Source organism: Candoia aspera, chromosome 1 (assembly GCF_035149785.1).
Source record: "Candoia aspera isolate rCanAsp1 chromosome 1, rCanAsp1.hap2, whole genome shotgun sequence".
In the NCBI taxonomy this organism is placed as follows: domain Eukaryota; kingdom Metazoa; phylum Chordata; class Lepidosauria; order Squamata; family Boidae; genus Candoia; species Candoia aspera.
The window spans coordinates 316824649-316842436 of NC_086153.1; the positions used below are offsets into that span (position 1 = coordinate 316824649).

Sequence of the window (17788 nt, forward strand, 5' to 3'; positions counted from 1 at the left end):
CCACTGCCTCCTGTGGAGTGTCTTCTTCTATAGGGATTTGATAGAACCCATTCCCAAATGTCAAAGTCCGGTGCACCCAGTTTATATGTGGGTTTTGTTGGACCAACCAGGGCATCCCCAGAATGACCAACGGCCCTCCCACAGGCGCCACGACAAACGGCAGCCCTTCCCGGTGGCTACCCATCTGCAAAGCCACCATACCCGTAAAATGGGTGACTGGCTTCCCCCCCACCGTAGAACCATCCAACTGGGTAAAAATCATAGGGTATTTTAGGGGGAACGTGGGTAATTCCAGCGCATCCACCACGTCCGGGTGCATCAAGCATCAGGAACACCCCGAGTCAACCAATGCCCATGCCTCGACAGTTCTTGTTCGGGAGCCCAACTTAACTTTCACTGTCAACATAGGAAAGTTTCCACTCACCGAGGGGTAGTCACGCCCTCCCTCTTCCACCTGCCCAGCGGCGCCCTTTAGAGCAGGTGGCTGGCATTTCCCGCCGGCTGGAGCAATTCGGGCTCCCCCTCCTCTCTGAAATACGGGACTCCTTCCTCTTTGCCCTCAGCTACAGCCGCCTTCATCTTTCTGGGGAAGGAGGGTGACTTTCCCGACGATCTCCCCTGGCGCTCCTCAGGTTTCCCTTTTGGGCATGCCGCCGCTCGATGGCCCTCCTTCCCACATCGGAGGCACTGCCCTTTCGCGTAGCGGCTCTCCCTCTCCTCCTGCCACGCCGTTCGCCCTGCACGGGCTGCGGTGCCCATGGGCTTGGCAGCTCTCATCATGGCCATTTGCTTGGGACCTCTCTTACTTTGAGCAAACTTTGCATGGGCTTGCTCCACGTTCCCTGCCAGCTGTATCCAGTCATATAGGGTGGTGGGATCTGCTCTCCCCAACAACCACCTCAACAACTCGGGTCGCAGACCATCCTTGAACATCTCAATCAGAGTCGTCTGCGACCAATCATCCACCTTTGCAGCTAAAGCTTGGAACTCTAAGGCGTAGTCCGCAACAGACCTTGATCCCTGGATCAACTCCTTCAGGGCCACCTTGGCTTTCTCCTTTGCCAACGGGTCAGCAAAATGCAACTTGAGCGCCCACAAGAACTCCTCGAACTCGTCCAATTCTAGGGCCTCCATTTCGGTTAATTGTACGAACCAATCAGCTGCCCTGCCTTCCAGTTTGGTGGCCACAGCATTTATCTTAGCCCTCTCAGAGGGGAACAGCATCCCAAACTCCTCCATATAGCTCTTAGCATTTGTCAGGAAGAATGACAACTTCGTGGGGTCCCCATCAAACTTGACCATAAACTCCCTATATCTGGCACCCAGTGGGCTCTTCTTCCTCTCCTTCTGCCCAGCCTTCCTCTTGAACCCCATTGATCTTTCGTCAGGGAGGGGGGGAATCTGAAATCCTGACCTTTGGATGTCTCTTCTCCCCTCTTTCCGCTCTTCTTCCTCGGTCCTCTGCATGCCAAGGGGGCGATGGGGACGACCATCTGGGACTGCCCGATGGTGAACCCGCCCGATGCCTTCTCCGATCTCTCATCCTCACCCCCGGGGAAGGGGGAGGAGAGGGGGACGACTGTGGGGAATGGTGCTCCCTTCTCTCTCTGAGTGGGTCCCACAAAGCCAATGATATTTTCAGCATCATTTCTTCTAGGGATTGCAACCTGGCTTCCCACCCTTGTGCTCTCACAGGGGTTCCAGAGCCCTCCGACCCTCTCTCACCGGCCCTGGTTACATTCAGGGACAACGGGTACCTCAGCTTCCAAGACATTTTTGACGTGCCTGGTAGGGCTCCCTGCTCCTCATCCCACATCACCTGTTCAGTCGGCGCTTCCTCGGCTTTCTTAACCACTTTGGATTTCACAGCCTTCCCATTCGCAGGACTGGGACTCGAAACCCCTGATAAGTCCTCCGACTCCGGAGTGGGTGCTTTTCCACTTCTCTTGGCTGTGGAATCCGGTTCCCCAGCATCCGAATACTCGCTTTCCCCCGAGTAAGGAGTAGGCTCAGTCATCGCTAACTTTAGTTCTTCACAGATTGCTCTGGATAGATGTTAGCGGTAAGATTTAAGGATTCTCAGCTTTATGTAATGGTTGCCTAACCTAATTGAACCAGACTCACAAGTGAACTTTATGAAATCTGATTTATTGAAGGATTAGTATGCAACTACAGAGAAAGCTGAGAATGAGCGAAAGCGCGCCAAATACAAATTAAGAACCCTCGGCTCCAAACGTAAGACCTCCCCCCACCCAGCCGTTCTAACCACCCCCCTCCCAGGTGCCAGTAACTGTCTTCACCATTCCTGGGAAAGCAACCTTGAGCAGTTGAGAAAACCCAAACACATTCCATTCCCTCAACCCAGAGATAACAGTCCGGGCTATGGAAGCCTCCCTTCCCTGCAAATCAAACACGCAATTAGCAAATGACATGTGAAGTGTTACGATGTACCAGGCACATTGGAACAGTGAACATGACAGATGGGAAGACAGACTTAACTTTAAGAAAAGTGATTGCCCATCTGAGAGAAGAGTGTGTGGAAAGGAGACAAGAATCTCCAACCAGAAATGCAAAGGCCAATGATTCAAACTATATGTCTAAATTCTAAGTGAAGGCCAAAGCCACACCAAAGAAAATTGTGTGCTTCAATTGTAATAAGGAAGGACATATAGCTAAAGCTTGCAAAGCTCCAAAGTCACAAAAATCCCCTGCATTTAAGCAGCCAAACGAAAGAAAAGGGAAGAATGAGGGAAGTTTTCTCTTACAAGAAAAGAGTTTAACTGTCAACAATTGTGACGCCAAGTCAAACAAATGGATTAGAGATTCTGGAGCCTCTAGTCATTTCACTCATGACAAGGACTTCCTTGAGGACATTAAAAGTATTGACCCATCACGAGGTAGCAGTATTCAAATTGCAGATGGAAAAACCAGAAAGACACATGGCGAAGGTCAGGAGTCCTGAAGTACAAAACAGGTTGTGAGATAAAAGAGAATCCTGTGCAGCGGGTCTTGTATACTCCAGAACTAAACTGCAATATGCTTAGTGTCTCTATCCTGGCCAGAAAAGGTTTCCGTATATTATTTGAAAATGATGTGTGCCAGGTGTCTAAAGATGGGAGATTGTATGCTGAAGCAAGTCTAATACATGGTGTATATGAGATTAATCTTTGAGAACCCCAATTGGCTAAGGTGGCGCGCTCAAACCAGAAGGATGAGACGGATCCACAATTATGGCACAGGAGACTTGGACACAGAGACATCAGTGCCATAATGGATTTGCAGTGCAAGGAGCTTGCAAGAGGAATAAAAGTAGCACTAAACGCTTTACCAACAACGAGGTGTGTAAGTTGTATCACAGAGAAAAGTGTCAAACCTTCTTTTCCATTGTGTACTCAACAGAGAAGTACCAGAGTGCTTGATACGGTTTACAGTGATGTGTGCGGTCTACTGAATCTTCCCTCAATTGGAAAAAATAAGTACATTTTAATATTTCTCGATTTTTCAAGATATTGTGTATTTTCTCAAAGAAAAGAATCAAACACAAGAAATGTTCAGGAAGTACCTTGCCATGGTAAGCAACAAATTCCAGAGAAAACCCTTGGTTCTCATGACTGACAACGTGGGTGAGGTCTGTTCACATGAAATGGAAACCCTCCTGGAAGAGGAAGGAATTAAACATGTGAAAAGTGTTCAGTACACACCACAGCAAAACTCAATTGCAGAAAGAAAGTTCAGATCCATTATAGAGATGACAAGATGCATGTTAAATGACACATCTCTACCCCAGCGCATGTAGGGAGACGCAGCTGCCACTGCGGTGTATCTCCAAAACAGACTGCCAACCAAAGGAACTACACGCACACCTTTTGAACTTTGGCATGGGAGAATTCCCAATCTGTCACACATTCGTGTATTTGGAAGCCTTGCCTATGGTTATATTCCCCCCCAAAATAGGCACAAGTTAGACTCCACAGCACAAAAGGGCATCCTTGTGGGCTATGCCACTGGAGGAAAAGGCTACAGAGTTATAGATCTTGAAATGGGACAAGTCAGCTCAAAACATGTAGTTTATTTTGATGAACACAGCAAAGTTGACGAAAGAGGAAGTGTAGATTTTTCTGAGCAATCAGAGAAAGAAACACATGATTTCATGTACTTTCCACCACAAATGTGTAACTGTCCAGATCTGCCTTCTGCAGTCATGACTACATCTACAGGGCTTGAGCAGGAAGAAGATGCAGAGGACCAGACTCCCAACAGCAGCACCAGAGATGAGGAGGAACAGTCTGATGTGGAGATGCCTGCATTGGAAGATGATGAGGAAGCTGATGTAATACCAGGACCACAAGTCAGACGCTCATCGAGATCCAACAGAGTGTCCCACCACCATGACTGTCCTACCTCAAAGGGTTGGTGCAACCCCTAGAGCCTCCCAACTGGGAAGCAATAGAAAAGATGCCAGCTGCTGAAGCACATCTCTGGAAGGATGCTGCGCAGGAGGAAATGAATGCACTGCACCAGTACAAGACCTGGACTCTTACCCAGCTGCCTCCAGGGAAAAAGGCTATTGGAAGTAAGTGCGTCTTTAAAGTCAAACAGGATATGGAAGGGAAAGTACAGCGCTACAAAGCAAGGCTTGTAGCACAGGCATTCAGTCAACAGTATGGAGAAGACTGTGATGCCACTTTTGCTCCAGTAGTCAGATACACCACCATCAGAATGCTTTTAAGCGTAGCAGCTTCAAAGCAAATGCAAGTGAGGCACATAGACATAAAAACTGCATTCTTACATGGCAAAATCTCAGAGGAGATTTATATGAAACAACCCAAAGGTTTTATCAAACGAAATCAAGCCCATTTAGTATGCAGACTTCAGAAGGGGCTTTATGGACTAAAACAAGCCACTAGGGTGTGGAATGAAAAGTTACACCATGCTAACATAGCTGGGGTACACGCAAGGCCATGCAGACAAGTGTTTATACACCAAATGCAATAATGGACAATTTTCTTACATCCTGGCATTTGTCGATGACCTGATAATTGCAACTGTAAATGACAGAAACTACTCCCAAATAGTAGAACATCTAAGCAAATATGTGGAAGTCAAAGAACTAGGAGAAGTGCATTATTATCTAGGAGTTCAGGTAGAAAGATGAGAGGATGGTTCTTCTAAGCCAAAAGCAGAAGGTCACTGAATTGGTTGAGAGTCTGCAGATGCAAGAAGCGCACCCAGTTGCCACACCTATGGCTACTGATTTTCTAAAGAATTAAGAGGAATCAGAGCTTTTACCTGACAACAAATACAGGTCAGCAATAGGGAAACTTTTGTGCCTAACCACAATGTGTAGGCGAGACATAGTGAATGCAGTGGGGTTTCTGAGCAGAAAAGTGAATGCTCCTACTGAACGTGACTGGACAGCTGTTAAGAGAGTTGTCAGGTATCTAAGAAGTACTGCAAACTGTAAATTAAAGTTGCCAGCTGACAGCGATCTTGAACTGGTAGGTTACATGGACGCTGATTGGGCTGGGGATGCAAAAGACTATAAAACCACAGGTGGTTATGTCTTCATGCTTGCAAATGGTCCCATTTCTTGGGGCAGTTATAAACAAAATTGTATAGTTTTGTCTTCTACAGAGTCCGAATACATTGCAGCTACAGAAGCTTGCAGAGAAATAGCCTGGCTCGACCAACTGACCGAAGACTTTGGGTTAGTGCACGAGAAGCCTGTTCATCTCATGGAGGACAACCAGAGTTGCCTAAAGTTGTCACAGAGTTCCATGCAAGAACAAAGCACATTGGGGTGAAGTACCACTTCGTGCGTGAGGCCATCCAGGATGGACTTGTGGACTTGACTTATTGCCATACCAAAGAGATGACTGCAGACATTCTCACCAAGCCTCTACCAAGAGACAGTTTTCAGAACCTTCGAGTCAAAACGGGACTCTGGGTGGTTTAATTAAAATTTGCATGAACTTGTTTTTTGTTTGCCTGAGAAGGGGTTTGTGGGATATTATTGCAGTCAAAACAAACAATTCATCTCTTGCTAGATAGGCATATAAAAGGAGGTGGAGGCTCACGGAGACTTCCTGAGTAATTGTCTAGAGAGAACTCTTTGAGATCACTTCCTTCTACTTCACCATGCATCCGATCTGAAAGCACATGTATGTCTGAGTTCTGCAGACTCCTTTTTAGGCCTAGATATTCTACTTTAGTAACTTAGTTAGTACTTTAAATCTGCCTTGACTTTACTACTGCAACTGCTGTTTTGAAAGCTAGATTATGTGAGTAAATACTACTTTTACTTCTTCACGAAACTGTGTCATTGTTATTTTAAGAGGGATAAAAGGGGCAATACCAGGAAAATCCAGTTTGCCTAAAAGCATCCTGGATTATTGTTTTCTAGAAGGTTAAACCAACCTTGTCTTATGCTTCCAAGTCCATGCTGCAAAGGATGGTGCTCTGCTGATCTCACTCATGTGACCAAGAGAGGACGATAACTAAATAATATATCCTCTCTTAGCTTCAAAATCCATTCCTTCACCAACCAGGTCTTTTTAAGAACCCACAGAAACTTTCCATAGTGAAGGGTGATAATACTGTCTTCTTCATTTTCCAACCTGTGGGTCTCTGATGTCACTGGGAATCATCTGGCCAGTGAATTCCACACACCCTAAATGTGCGATATAACTCACGCCTGACATTTTCACTAGCCAGCACATAGATAAATGGGTCTGCAATGCTGTTGGCAGTGGAAAAGCACAGGAAGATCACAGAAGTTGTATATATCTTTTTCTCAAACATGCACACCTCATCTTTGGTCCAAAAGAAGAAAATGGATCTCACAAGCAGCACAAAATGGTAGGGAGCAAAGCACACTACAAATACACAAATGATGGCAATTGCCAGGTTTCTCACTTTAGCTTTCTGGTCTGGATTGAGGCTGCAGCTGATCTTAATACTTTGAAAGATTCTGCAGTTTGTGAAAAGCAGGAGGCCCAAAGGGATGAGAAATCCCAGGAAGAACCGGCTGAGGTTGTACCAGGCCAAACTGGAGTTGAGTGGAGTTTCAAAGCAAGTTTCTGTGTTTTCATTCTGGATATTGTTGCTGAAAAACACAGGGCAATAGATCACAGCAACGATGCCAAAGAAGGCAACTGTGACCATGGCAGCAGTCCTTTGGGACCGGAAGCATTTCCCTCTGCTTTCCAGTGCGCGTACCACAGCCTTGTAGTGATCAAGAGAAATGCAGCACAGGAGGAGAATGCTGACGTAGATGTTGCAGAAAAAGATATATCCAGTCACCTGGCACGGTAGTCGCCCCATTGTCCAGCGGTGGCTGTTTTGCACATAGATGATCCAGAGAGGAAGGGTGCTCAGATACATAAGGTTGCACAGGGACAGACCAAACAGGTAGATGGCTGTGATATTTTTCCTGCAAATTTGTATGAACGTCACAAAGACAGTTAAGCAGTTGGCTGGTAGGCCCAAGGCAAAGATGAGGCTGTATACTACAATCAGAAGCTGGCGGCTTTCTTCAAATGGCAGGGCTGTGGAATTGCACATGCTGCTGATACGTGTGAGGTCATTCCACAAATGCTTCCTTCATTTGGAATCCCTGTTAATCTAAAAGCAAAATGGGTTTGGTTAGGTAAGCTAATCTTTCATTCTCATTCCCAAAAGCGACTATTTCTGTACAAGCACAGGTGTCCTCAGTGTCGTAGGATAGCTTTTTGATTTAGGCTGATTTGTCAGCTATGACTTTAGCTAAGCTTCATTAATCTGTGTCCTGGCAACCTCTTGTATAGGTCATTGCAATGCATTATGGATAGTCATAATGAAGACAATCTGGAAATTTCAATTTGATGCAACTTATAGAAACTTGGGTACTGACTGGAACTGGGCATTATGACAATATTAAACTAATATTGCATCACCTTCGTAGGCTCATAGTTCATTTCTGGACTCAGTTCAAGGTGCTGGCAATAACCTTGAAAGCCTTTGGCTATTTCATAATACCAGAAGAAACATTACTTCTCATGTATGCTGGCTTATTGAGACCTGGCAGATCTATCTATCTATCTATCTATCTATCTATCTATCTATCTATCTATCTATCTATCATCTATCTATCTATCTATCTATCTATCTATCTATCTATCTATCTATCTATCTATCATCTATCTATCATCTATCTATCTATCTATCTATCAGATTTGTCACCGCCCATCTCCTACCACCAGGGCTACTTGAGAGCAGGAGTTCTCAGTAATAGTCCCTGGCTGAAGAATACCTTTCCTAGAGAGATCCATCTAGAGCATACTCTGTTACTCTAGGAAGTGATGCACAATAATGCATAAGCTGTTTCGAGTGTGAAAGTTGCTCTGCCTCTGCATTCCTTGCACATTCGTAAACAGATAAATCATTGGAAAGTATCAGCATTCTTTAGTGATCTTTCCCTCCACAAGGAAAGCTGATTCATGTGGAGTTGTCACCAGGGGTGACTGCAAGGGTGGGGGCAAAAAAGATCAAGATGGCTGTTGTGACCACACAATTGAAGTTCCTGTCATGTATCATCATCATCATCATCACCATTTACCTTCTTCTATAGAAATATGTCATTATCCTAGTTCAGTGTTTCTCAACCTTGGTAACTTTAAGATGGGTGGACTTCAACTCCTGGGGAGTTGGGGAATTTTGGGAGTTGAAGTCCACCCATCTTAAAGTTGCCAAGGTTGAGAAACACTGCCCTATAGGAACATCAGTGTTTGCAAATCTTGATGTGAATGTATCCTTTCTTCTGATTCAGGACTATTGGCACACAACTAAAGTATCTCCTCTAATCCTTGAGCCATAATAAGTGCCGCCCCAATCAGCAAGCCCCGTTCTGCCTCAGTAAGGAGGCCAGAAAGTGGTGCTTGCTTTAAAATTTTAATGTAGAATGAATCAAGGAAAGCAATGGAGAGATTCCCTTGGGTTCCTTTCTCCTCCCTCAAGGCAGCACTGCTATTCTGTTGCAGCTCAAGTACAGAATAGAGCTTGCTTACACTGACAGTTCCCTCTTAATTCACCCTGCGCTTCTCTGTGCCTGCAACCTGACAGCTGGGCTGTTTTTTGATACAGGCTTAACACTCTTTCAGAAAAGGATTAGACCCATGTCCAAACATGCCCTGGTTGACAGGTTGCAGGTGTGCAGCATTACCATGCCAGCCACTTGTTAGATGGGCAACTTGACAAGCCACTGAACCCAACGTTCCAAGCACCTGTTCATCCTCTTTCAACCTTAGGAGCTAACTAACTTAGAGGAAGTTATTGGTATCTGTTTTCCTGCTGTAGAACCAGGTGTCTGTTTTCTGGTAGTTCAAGCCAAAATGGCGATAGAGGGCATTGGCTGGAAGGGAGTGTCTCTTCTGCACCCTAAAATGGCCAATGGGCAGATTTCACCCTGACTCCATCAGCAACTACACCAATGAGCAAGGATAAAATGTTCAGCTCTGGCATTCTGTTTGCTTTGAACTGGTATTACTATCTTTTACAATACTGGGATAGGAAATAAGAAAGGGAGAAGGAAGTGAACAGGGTGGAGATTACATAGGCTTGTTGAGGCCTCTTGCAAAACTAGCAGAGAAGTTGATGGGGCAAAACTATTGCAACACATGAGAACCCCAGCTGTTGAACTTCTCAGTTTGAGAAAGGCAGTTTTCAAACCATATAGCCCAATCTGGTACCCTCCTGATGAATTATATTGCAATGTCTATAATCTGGCCAAGTTCAATGAGGGGAATCATAGTCTAAATAACTAGAAGAAGGCTATTATATTGCAATCAGTATGAAACATCTTATTACTGTGTTAAGTAATAGCAAAAAACTGTAACATATCTTACAGTCATAGAGTAAGCCTAATCTTGAAATGGAAGTAAGAGAAATGCCCATTTGTGAATCAAATTATTTACCACTTAGATTTGTCCCTCCCCTCTTGCTTTCAATGGGCTATTCATTGATGTTTGTTTGTAATAATAAGTTGCTTTATCTAATAAGTACAGGACTTTTTAAAAATGCAAAATTAGGAAAACAGTAGAGTGAATTTCTTGTGGACATAACAGGAATTATCCAATTAACATACTCACTCCATGCTTCTGTTTGACCAAAGATGATATGTATATTTTATGCAGGCCTATTTTCTATCCATCTTTAAAATAAAACTGACAGATGTGACTACATTTGGAATATTCTGTCATTCCAGTCACTGCATCTCAATAATAAGCGATACAAGAGCAATAAAAGATGCAGAATAGGACAAATGAAATTTTTGATTGAATTTGAACATTTTATGACATGTAACTCATAACATTAGTTGGGCCTTACTTATAGACTGTTGGTGAAGTGTGACTTTATATTTGAACAGGTCAAAGATTGTATGATTAAATGGATGCAGAATTTGAATGGAGTAATAGGGATACAATGGATAATTTCAATGGAAGAAGAACATTAAATTAACTCTGAATATTTTACTTAAAGAGAATTGGTATATGGTATTTTATCACTGGTATATTACTCTAGTTCTGATTGCTAAAATGGACAATTCATTTTCCAAAAATTGCTGGAAATATAATGAGCAGGTCGGATCATTCTTACATATTTGATGCCAATGCATAAAGCTCAACAATACTGGAAAATGATTCATTCTAGAATGAAACAAATCGTAAAAGTTGAATTCCCATTTCAACCTATGATATTATTGAACTTTACCAAACCATATATCCCCTCAATGTACACTGAACGAGCTTTATGTCTTATAAATGCTGCAAAGATATGTTTTTTCCTGGAAAGGTTGTCTGATCCCTTCAACACAAGAATGATTAATCAAGTTGTGGGAGTATTCTTTGAGTCTAAAAACTTCATGCCTTAAAATTAAGATTATTAGCAGGTTGAAAAAACATTCTGTATAAAACATTAATCTCATTTGAGGCTTTTCATTGTGTAAGAAAGACAAATGTAAGTAGGGAACACTTTTTTCTTTCTTGCATAATACCAAAACTTGGGATCATGCAATAAACATGAAGGGATAGACAAAATAATAAGTTTCTTCTCATTATCTGCAGTTAAACTATGGAATTCACTACTCAAAGATGTAATGGCCAACATCTAACATTCTTTTAAAATTACCTAAGTTGAATTAGTAGAGGATCAGGCTATTAATGTCTCAGACATGATGGCTTCTTGTAGCTGGGTTTTCTTTCTTCTTAAAAAAAGAGGCTGACATTTCACCTTATGTACCTCTGCCTACATGGTTAATTCTTTCCATTCTCTTAACATATAAAAACGCAGAACATTTTAGTCGGTTTTCTTGTCCAGAGTTAGTCATTAGTGGCATCTACAAGAGGAAGAAACTGAAAGAAGTGTCTTTTTGTGTCATTTAGAAATTGGAGATGTATTAGCCACACCATATATAAGTAGACACATTTTCAATATTTTCTGAAAAAAATACCTAGTGGATACAATGGATATTGCAACCCCCTGTTGTCCAAAAGTAAGGATGCTTCAACCAAGAAAATGGGGACAGGAAATCAAGAGTGGAATTTTGTGAGAAATAACTATGAGCTCAAACCTAGTACTACCAAAGATAAAATGTGCTTGAACAAATCCCAGAAGACTTAAGTCTAGTCGTGCCTGAAATAAGTCAAAGTGTTCTCAGGATGATCCAAGGAGCCTCTACCTCATGGTAAGACCATTGTGTCCAGCACTTAAATGTATTTAAGTACATCACTTAGCAAATACAATTAAAAGAAAACCAAAGCAGTATATGACACTTCGTAAAATCAGTTAAAAAAAACCATTGCAAGGTATGCAAACACCTGACTTCTTAAAGACAAATAGCATTGTTGAAATCTTAGCAGAAATTAGTAGATAAGATTAGTAGAAATGAGAATGAGGAAGTTAGAACCCTTATAGCCAGTTACACTTTTTGTAAAGCATTTCCACTGGAGGGATGGAAAAAGTGATTTTATTATTCATTTATTTATTAAATGTATATGGCCATCCATCTCAAAGTACGTGGCTCTGGGCTGCTAACAATACTTAAAAACATATAACAAATTTTTAAATCACAAAAATAGCAACCAGGAAAGAACCAACGTATCACAACAACTAATACAACCATACAACAGGTTGCCCCCCACCTCCATTTGTCATCAATTTCAGTGTTCCATCAGAGCATCAGTAATAAAACAAAACATTTTTTCTACTAAAAGAGAAGTAGTACCTTGCCTTGACAGTATGCAGCCATCTCGTCCTATTAAGCCTTCTGAATTTACCACATGCGTAGAAAGAGTTCAGGAAGTTATACCATTTAACCACAGAGGTTCTTTCAGTAACCTAAATAACATAACCACTAATCTTGGCACTGCTGCTTTGTCTTTCTCCTCCCACATCTCATTTGGATTAGAAAGTTAGAATGATGTGAAAGACAGATAAATGGAAAGACACCAGAGGGGGAAAAAATCAACTGGCTTGAGGAAATGATTCATTAAAGTGGATGCAACTTTTAAAGCAGCCATGTTTTTTTAAAATGTGAGAATTGGGGAAAAAACAGGGGCTGAATACTAGAGAGGTGCTATGCTTACACATGGTCCAAGGGTTTTCTTCCAAATCTAAATAATGTTTGACCTCAGTAGACACATTTACTCTAGAGTTTTGGCTAGTGGAACTGAAGATGCTGTAGGTTCTGAATCGCAGAGGTTCAAGTAAAAAGATCACTGTTTTGCTTTTGTCAATGCAAGTTACTAAAGAAATACGAAGAAGCCATAAGGGATATGGTAGAGCAGGGTCCCTCAACCATGGCAAGTCTAAGCTGTACAGACTTCAACTTCCAGAATTCACCAGCCAGCTTTGCTGGCTGGGGAATTCTGGAAGTTGAAGTCTGAACGGCTTAGACTTGCCAAGGTTGAGGAACCCTGTGGTAGAGCACACTTTGATACTTCCAAGATCATTGAAATTTTGTTGGGGACTCCATGTGGCTTGTGGACTGTGGGTTGTTACACCTGCCCTTGTTTGTTCTCTCCCCCATTGTGTTCTTTTCCTTCTCCCTTTCTTCATAGGTGTCTGAAGGGGGGAGTGGGACAAGTGGGGGGAAGCAATGGCACCAGATGACAAATGGTTTTGTGATGTCATAACTCAAATGATGCATGCCACATAATTTGTGTCACTTCTGTGATGACATCATGAAGCACAAGATGTGATTTTGGATTGACTATTTATTTATTTATCGCATGTCTTCACTACCCATCTTGACAAACAACTCTGGGCAGTTAACAAGCGAATTAAAACAATAAAAGAATTAAAATATCATTAAAACAGATTAATTATAAAAATATAAATATACATAAAACTAAGATAAAATATGAAATATAAAATCCAAGATGGTAAGACCACGGCCTCAATACAATTCCCAGGGCCGCATCAAGCTGCCAACCACCTCCATGACATACTATTATACCAGAGTGATGTAAATTTTTAAAGCAGATCTTTAAGAAACCAAAAATTTTAAAAAGGCCTGATGAGTTTGAATATTACTTTTCTAATATTGGGAGTAAAACAGCATAGAATGTTTTAAAATGATTCACACTTCCCTATTAATCTGTTTGTAGCATTGGACAAAGAAAGTAAAATTCACAACCAGGTGTCACTCTAAGTGGCTATCTGGTCCCACTATTATACATCATTGCAACCCTTAGATACAGTTATGAACTTGTTCCAGTTATAAGGACCCTGGTACAAGGTCCTGTATAATAATAATAATAATAATAATGATGATGATGATGATAATGATGATAATTCATTACCTGTCAAGCATGTTAAATACTGGCTTTCCTTGTTTTCCACCACTAGCCTCTTCTCAGTCTCCAGTGAAGTCTATTCACATTTGTTGTTTATTCATTCAGTCGCTTCCGACTCTTCGTGACTTCATGGACCAGCCCACGCCAGAGCTTCCTGTCGGTCGTCAACACCCCCAGCTCCCCCAGGGACGGGTCCATCACCTCTAGAATATCATCCATCCACCTTGCCCTTGGTCGGCCCCTCTTCCTTTTGCCCTCCACTCTCCCTAGCATCAGCATCTTCTCCAGGGTGTCCTGTCTTCTCATTGTGTGGCCAAAGTATTTCAGTTTTGCCTTTAATATCATTCCCTCAAGTGAGCAGTCTGGCTTGATTTCCTGGAGGATGGACTGGTTTGATCTTCTTGCAGTCCAAGGCACTCTCAGAATTTTCCTCCAACACCACAGTTCAAAAGCATCGATCTTCCTTCTCTCAGCCTTCCTTATGGTCCAGCTCTCGCAGCCATATGTTACTACGGGGAACACCATTGCTTTAACTATGCGGGCCTTTGTTGTCAGTGTGATGTCTCTGCTCTTAACTATTTTATCGAGATTGGTCATTGCTCTTCTCCCAAGGATTAAGCGTCTTCTGATTTCCTGACTGCAGTCAGCATCTGCAGTAATCTTTGCACCTAGGAATACCAAGTCTTTCACTGCTTCTACATTTTCTCCCTCTATTTGCCAGTTATCAATCAAGCTGGTTGCCATAATCTTGGTTTTTTTGAGGTTTAGCTGCAAGCCAGCTTTTGCACTTCCTTCTTTCACCTTCATCATAAGGCTCCTCAGTTCCTCTTCGCTTTCAGCCATCAAAGTGGTATCATCTGCATATCTGAGACTGTTAATGTTTCTTCCAGCGATTTTAACTCCAGCCTTGGATTCCTCAAGTCCAGCATGTTGCATGATGTGTTCTGCATACAAGTTGAATAGGTAGGGTGAGAGTATACAGCCCTGCCATACTCCTTTCCCAATCTTAAACCAGTCCATTGTTCCGTGGTCTGTTCTTACTGTTGCTACTTGGTCGTTATACAGATTCTTCAGGAGGCAGACAAGATGACTTGGTATCCCCATACCGCTAAGAACTTGTCACAATTTGTTATGGTCCACACAGTCAAAGGCTTTAGAATAGTCAATAAAACAGAAATAGATGTTTTTCTGAAACTCCCTGGCTTTTTCCATTATCCAGCGGATATTGGCAATTTGGTCCCTAGTTCTTCTGCCTTTTCTAAACCCAGCTTGTACATCTGGCAATTCTCGCTCCATGAATTGCTGAAGTCTACCTTGCAGGACCTTGAGCATTACCTTACTGGCATGTGAAATGAGTGCCACTGTTTGATATTTTGAACATTCTTTAGTGTTTCCCTTTTTTTGGTATGGGGATGTAAGTTGATTTTTTCCAATCTGATGGCCATTCCTGTGTTTTCCAAATTTGCTGGCATATAGCATGCATTACCTTGACAGCATCATCTTGCAAGATTTTGAACAGTTCAGCTGGAATGCCGTTGTCTCCTGCTGCCTTGTTATTAGCAATGCTTCTTAAGGCCCATTCAACATCACTCTTCAGGATGTCTGGCTCTAGCTCACTGACCACACCGTCAAAGCTATCCCCGATATTGTTATCCTTCCTATGGATATTGGAATTTACCTCCAATGTTTCTAATTGTCTGGAAGAGGTCTCTTGTCCTTCCTATTCTATTGTCTTCTTCCACTTCCGCGCATTGCTTGTTTAAAAATAATTCCTTATCTCTTCTGGCTAACCTCTGGAATTTTGCATTTAATTGGGCATATCTCCCCCTATCACTGTTGCCTTTTGCTTTCCTTCTTTCTTGGGCTACTTCTAGTGTCTCAGCAGACAGCCATTTTGCCTTCTTGGTTTTCTCTTTCTTTGGGATGTATTTTGTTGCCGCCTCCTGAACAATGTTGCGAACTTCTGTCCATAGTTCTTCGGGGACCCTATCTACTAAGTCCAGTCCCTTAAATCGATTCTTTACCTCCACTGCATATTCCTGAGGGATATTAGTGAGCTCATATCTAGCTGATCTGTGGGTCTTCCCTAATCTCTTTAGTCTGATCCTAAATTGTGCAAGAAGAAGTTCGTGATCAGAACTACAGTCAGCTCCAGGTCTTGTTTTTACTGACTGTACAGATGTCCACCACCTTTGGCTGCAAAGGATGTAGTCAATCTGATTTCGGTGTTGTCCATCTGGTGAAGTCCATGTATAAAGCCATCTCTTAGGTTGTTGGAAGAGAGTGTTTGTTATGCAGAGTGAGTTGTCTTGGCAAAATTCTATCAGCCTATGTCCTGCTTCGTTTTGTTCTCCCAGGCCATACTTACCTGTAATTCGAGGTGTCATTTGACTGCCCACCTTAGCATTCCAGTCTCCTGTGATGAAAATAACATCTCTTTTAGGCGTGTTGTCCAGTAGGTGCTGCAGATCCTCATAGAACTGCTCTACTTCAGCTTCTTCAGCATCTGTGGTTGGGGCGTATATTTGGATCACTGTGATGTTAGATGGCTTGCCCTGAATTCGAATTGAGATCATTCTGTCGTTTTTTGGATTGTATCCAAGCACTGCTTTAGCCACTTTACTATTAATTATGAAGGCTACTCCATTTCTTCTGTGGTCCTCTTGTCCACAGTAGTAGATCTGGTGGTCATTTGACGTGAAGTGGCCCATTCCAGTCCATTTCAGTTTGCTGATGCCCAAAATGTCTATCTTTAATCTTGACATCTCACCAATAACCACATCCAATTTGCCCTGGCTCATAGATCTTACATTCCAGGTTCCAATGGCGTGTTGATCCTTAGAACATCGGATTCGCCATTCACCACCAGCATCATTGGCCGCTAACCGTCCTTTCGGCTTTGACCTAGCTGCGTCATCACGTCTGGGGCTAGTTGAGCTCATCCTCTGTTCCTCCCCAGTAGCATTTTGACCATGGTGCTGGAGCTTGAGCACCTCAATGATGCCATGAGCTAAACCGTGAAGGACCACCCAAGACGGGAAGGTCATGACAGAGAGGTCAGACTAAATGCGATCCCTGGGGAAGGTAATGGCAACCCACCCCAGTATTCTTGCCGTGAAAACTAAATGGTTCAGTACAACAAGAGATATGTCGGTATACCATCGGAAGATGAGACCCCCAGGTCGGAAGATGGTCAAAATGCTACTGGGGAGGAACAGAGGATGAGTTCAACTAGCCCCAGATGTGATGACGCAGCTAGCTCAAAGCCGAAAGGATGGCTAGCGGCCGACGGTGCTGGTGGTGAACGGCGAATCCGATGTTCTAAGGATCAACACGCCATTGGAACCTGGAATGTAAGATCTATGAGCCAGGGCAAATTGGATGTGGTTATTGGTGAGATATCAAGATTAAAGATAGACATTTTGGGCGTCAGTGAACTGAAATGGACTGGAATGGGCCACTTCACATCACATCACTACCAGATCTACTACTGTGGACAAGAGGACCACAGAAGAAATGGAGTAGCCTTCATAATTAATAGTAAAGTGGCTAAAGCAGTGCTTGGATACAATCAAAAAAATGATAGAATGATCTCAATTCGAATTCAGGGCAAGCCATCTAACATCACAGTGATCCAAATATACGCCCCAACCACAGATGCTGAAGAAGCTGAAGTAGAGCAGTTCTATGAGGATCCGCAGCACCGACTGGACAACACGCCTAAAAGAGATGTTATTTTCATCACGGGAGACTGGAATGCTAAGGTGGGCAGACAAATGACACCTGGAATTACAGGTGAGCATGGCCTGGGAGAACAAAACGAAGCAGGACATAGGCTGATAGAATTTTGCCAAGACAACTCACTCTGCATAACAAACACTCTCTTCCAACAACCTAAGAGACGGCTTTATACATGGACTTCACCAGATGGACAACACCGAAACCCGATTGACTAC

General features: G+C 42.9%; 1 protein-coding gene and 1 long non-coding RNA gene across 2 annotated transcripts; one reads left to right on the plus strand and one right to left on the minus strand.

The window, feature by feature from the left end:
• Window positions 1–2485: 2485 nt before the first annotated feature.
• On the plus strand, window positions 2486–5978 carry LOC134488139 (uncharacterized). Its single transcript, XR_010066939.1, has 2 exons — window positions 2486–2608; window positions 4757–5978. It is a non-coding gene; the product is annotated as an uncharacterized LOC134488139 (long non-coding RNA).
• A 568-nt stretch (window positions 5979–6546) lies between these two features.
• On the minus strand, window positions 6547–10225 carry GPR132 (G protein-coupled receptor 132). The gene is made up of 2 exons (XM_063293880.1): window positions 10125–10225; window positions 6547–7623 (listed from the first exon to the last, which is right to left on the minus strand). Exon 2 carries the CDS (start codon window positions 7561–7563, stop codon window positions 6634–6636), a length of 930 nt encoding a protein of 309 aa, XP_063149950.1. The 5' UTR covers window positions 7564–7623; window positions 10125–10225; the 3' UTR covers window positions 6547–6633.
• Window positions 10226–17788: the final 7563 nt, after the last annotated feature.

What these genes read in the sequence shown, in the direction of transcription:
- GPR132 (XM_063293880.1), bottom strand. Translation starts at nt 7,563, where the DNA reads ATGTGCAATTCCACAGCCCTGCCATTTGAAGAAAGCCGCCAGCTTCTG.